We start from the raw sequence: 2,951 nt of genomic DNA, 5'->3' as shown, positions 1-2,951 counted from the left end.
TGTTATAAGCAAGATCATTTTAGGCTTGTCCATTTGTTGTGTTTACAGTGCTCTTATTCAAATGTTGAACCCTTTATTTTTCTATTAACCATGTTTGTTTTACTTGTTAAGGGCCTAAGGCTAGGTTGTCTTGTAGGCTTTTGAGTTTTGAAGACTAGTGTAGAACCCTCCATCACAAATAGACCTCCCCAGCACCTGAATTAGTGTCTGATTTGGCTAGGACTCATGCTACACAATTTCCCTGGTTTTAATTATCGTTAGCGAATGCTAAGTGGGTTTTTTGTTTAGATGTAGGAAGTAATATTGTTTTCACATTTGCAATTTCTAGGGAGTTCTACTTCCTTTAAAGAGTAGAATACTACGAGTAAGTTTTAATTACCTAGAGGCGACTAGGTGAGTAACTTCCCCTGCTTTGTGTGAAGCAGAGAAGAAGTTGCACTTCATGTGTTCTTGTCAACAAAATAATTCATTAAGTTTAAATTTATGTCAACCAAAAGACCGCTAAGTTGCTACGATGAATATAGGTCATAAATTCCCTCCATAAATCATGCATTTATTTCATTTAGGTATAAATTTGATCATAAGCTGCTATTATTATTAACCCTGCCCCTTAGTAATGAATAGGTCTACAGTTCAAAGCATGAATGTTCAGTTTGCAAATATTAGTGCAAGAAGAACTGTGATTCTAGATCACTGATATAATAACTTAGCCAGTAAAAACGTACGAGTAAATTTCTGTAACTTGTAAGTAGTTAGAAATCTTTAAGTTTGACACTTGAACATGTACCTTCACTTGATCATACACTCACCGGCCTCGAGGCGAAAATCAGAGCGTAGTTTTAATTATTTAATTAAATTTACGCTCTGTTTTCTTTAAGAGGGACATGCATATAAACTTTCACTCTCATTCATTCAGTTTTCAGGTAAGTGTTTGGTGAATGTTTACATCTAATGTCATGAATGTTGTTAGCTAGGTGGAAGTTGGGTGTATTAATAAACGTCGATTACTATTTTTCCCTTTTTTAGGGAAGAAACCATTACGGTTGATATGTAGTACATCATTTATTTTTTATGATGAGAAAGTACCATAAGACAAGACTAGTAAGACTATTGGTAGCCCATCCCTTTGTATAATTACATTCTTATTATCAATGCAATAGTAATTATATTTTTATGCTTTAACTATCCTAAATTTATTTGCATATTTATTTTTGGTATCCTTCATATTATTTACACAAATTAAACTCTTAGTTTGACCATTTAGAGTAGAAAGAATGATGATTAAGTAACCAACTAACTAGTAAATTTGACATGATTGTTGCTAATGATCTTCATTTTTTTTTTTTTTTTTTTTTTTTTTTGCAACATACTAAACAATATTATTGATATTATTATTATTATTATTTTTGGCCTAAATAGCTATTAACACTCAACCTTATGATCATTAATTCATATGTTGTTGTGACTAATAAAAATTAACAAGAGAGGCTAAGTCTTGGCTTGAACAGGTCAAGAGGGCTCTGGCATGGAGGGTGCACATATTTGCAGTTGGGACATGTAGGTGAGGATTTGCACAGCATCACGAGCATATGGCACCGTTTGCAAGCGGTTGCAACCATCTCCTCTGCATCATCTGCTGTTTCGACATCGATAGTGTTCGTCTTTCCGGCAGTACTCAGACTCCTGAATAGGTTAGGAGAGGCCGACGGTGGTGGTGAGTGGCTAGATTTCTTCTTGATCATCGTAGTTGTTGTGTTCTTTTCTGATGTTGATTTTGAGATATTATGGTTGAGTGAACCACAAGGCAGGTTTAGCTCAAGGTCTAAGCTCATGTGACAGTCTTTAGGACTTGATGGTTCTGAGCTTTCCCTTGGATCTCTCTGTGTTCTTTTTTGTGTTCTTGTGTTGTAGAAGTGTATTTCCCCTGACTGCATGCAATATAAAATATGTTTAGAATTTTTTTTTTTAAAAAAAATTGATGAATTATTTTCTAATAGATGAACCATTTAAATATTTAGAATAAGCACGAAAAATAAAACTAACAGTTAGCCAAATAGCCTTATCACGGGAAAATTTACCTGCATATCGAGGCACCGTTGCCATTCAGATGGCAACGGTGTCTCGAGGTGAAGCTCAATATCAGAGAAAGATTTAGAGGCAAAGGCCGCAACTGCGGTGGCGGCCTTGGGATTCCTCCAATGTTTGTAAGGAAGGATGACCTCCTCTTCATCTTCTGTGTCATTCCATTTCCTTTTCATATTACTCTTGGAGTTGGAGTCATCAGTCGTTTCCGAAATCGGGTTTCGTTGATCATTTAGTTGAAGGAAAGATGTTTGAAATGATACCATCGTTAAGATGTTTTTCTTCTGTATTCAAAATCAGTTTATGTGGGTGTGTTGGTGTGAGATAAAGTGGGGGTGAGAAAATGTATTTGGGGTTTAAATAGGGCAAAGGAAGAATCTAAGAGGGCAAATATAAAGGTGGATTTTGGGTGGCCCACATTTATTAAATATTAATACTACGATTTTCTGTAGTCTTAAAACGTTTGGCGTGCTCAACCAAATTGAAGTTGAAGTTGAAGTTGTGTTTTTAATTCAATTTACTGCACTGTATTTTGGGAGCTGCTCATCTTTTAAAGCTTGGATGGCGTAGTCCTAACCAACTCCCTCTTCTCCTCTTCCTAGTCAATATTTATTGATTCCTCCTCACTAAATTGCATTACCTGATCCCGCTGACCTATCTAGCGGTCTCTATTTAGTAGTCATGACTCGCCACTTTGTGTGTCGATAAGTCTTAGATGAGATGGACTTACATTCGAATAACTTCTTGTGAAACATTTGAACTTACCACTAAATAATATTGAGTACCAAGTATGAACTACGGAGTCCCCACTTCAATATTTTGGTATTGTGATGAATTAGTATGTTGTATGTTAGTTTTATACAAGATTT

The 2,951-nt window shown here is 35.4% G+C and overlaps 1 protein-coding gene across 1 annotated transcript; it reads right to left on the bottom strand.

The window, feature by feature from the left end:
* Positions 1-1,422: 1,422 nt before the first annotated feature.
* LOC145638157 (uncharacterized) lies at positions 1,423-2,435 on the bottom strand. Its single transcript, XM_081689117.1, has 2 exons — positions 2,079-2,435; positions 1,423-1,928 (listed from the first exon to the last, which is right to left on the bottom strand). The coding sequence occupies exons 1-2, from the start codon at positions 2,346-2,348 to the stop codon at positions 1,476-1,478; spliced, it is 723 nt and encodes a 240-aa protein (XP_081545243.1). The 5' UTR covers positions 2,349-2,435; the 3' UTR covers positions 1,423-1,475.
* Positions 2,436-2,951: the final 516 nt, after the last annotated feature.

The sequence above is a fragment of the Chenopodium album genome, chromosome 7, assembly GCF_948465745.1.
Source record: "Chenopodium album chromosome 7, dcCheAlbu1.1, whole genome shotgun sequence".
Lineage (NCBI taxonomy): Eukaryota > Viridiplantae > Streptophyta > Magnoliopsida > Caryophyllales > Amaranthaceae > Chenopodium > Chenopodium album.
The sequence above is the reverse complement of the archived record's forward strand: the minus strand, read 5'-3'. Positions and strand labels throughout refer to the sequence as shown.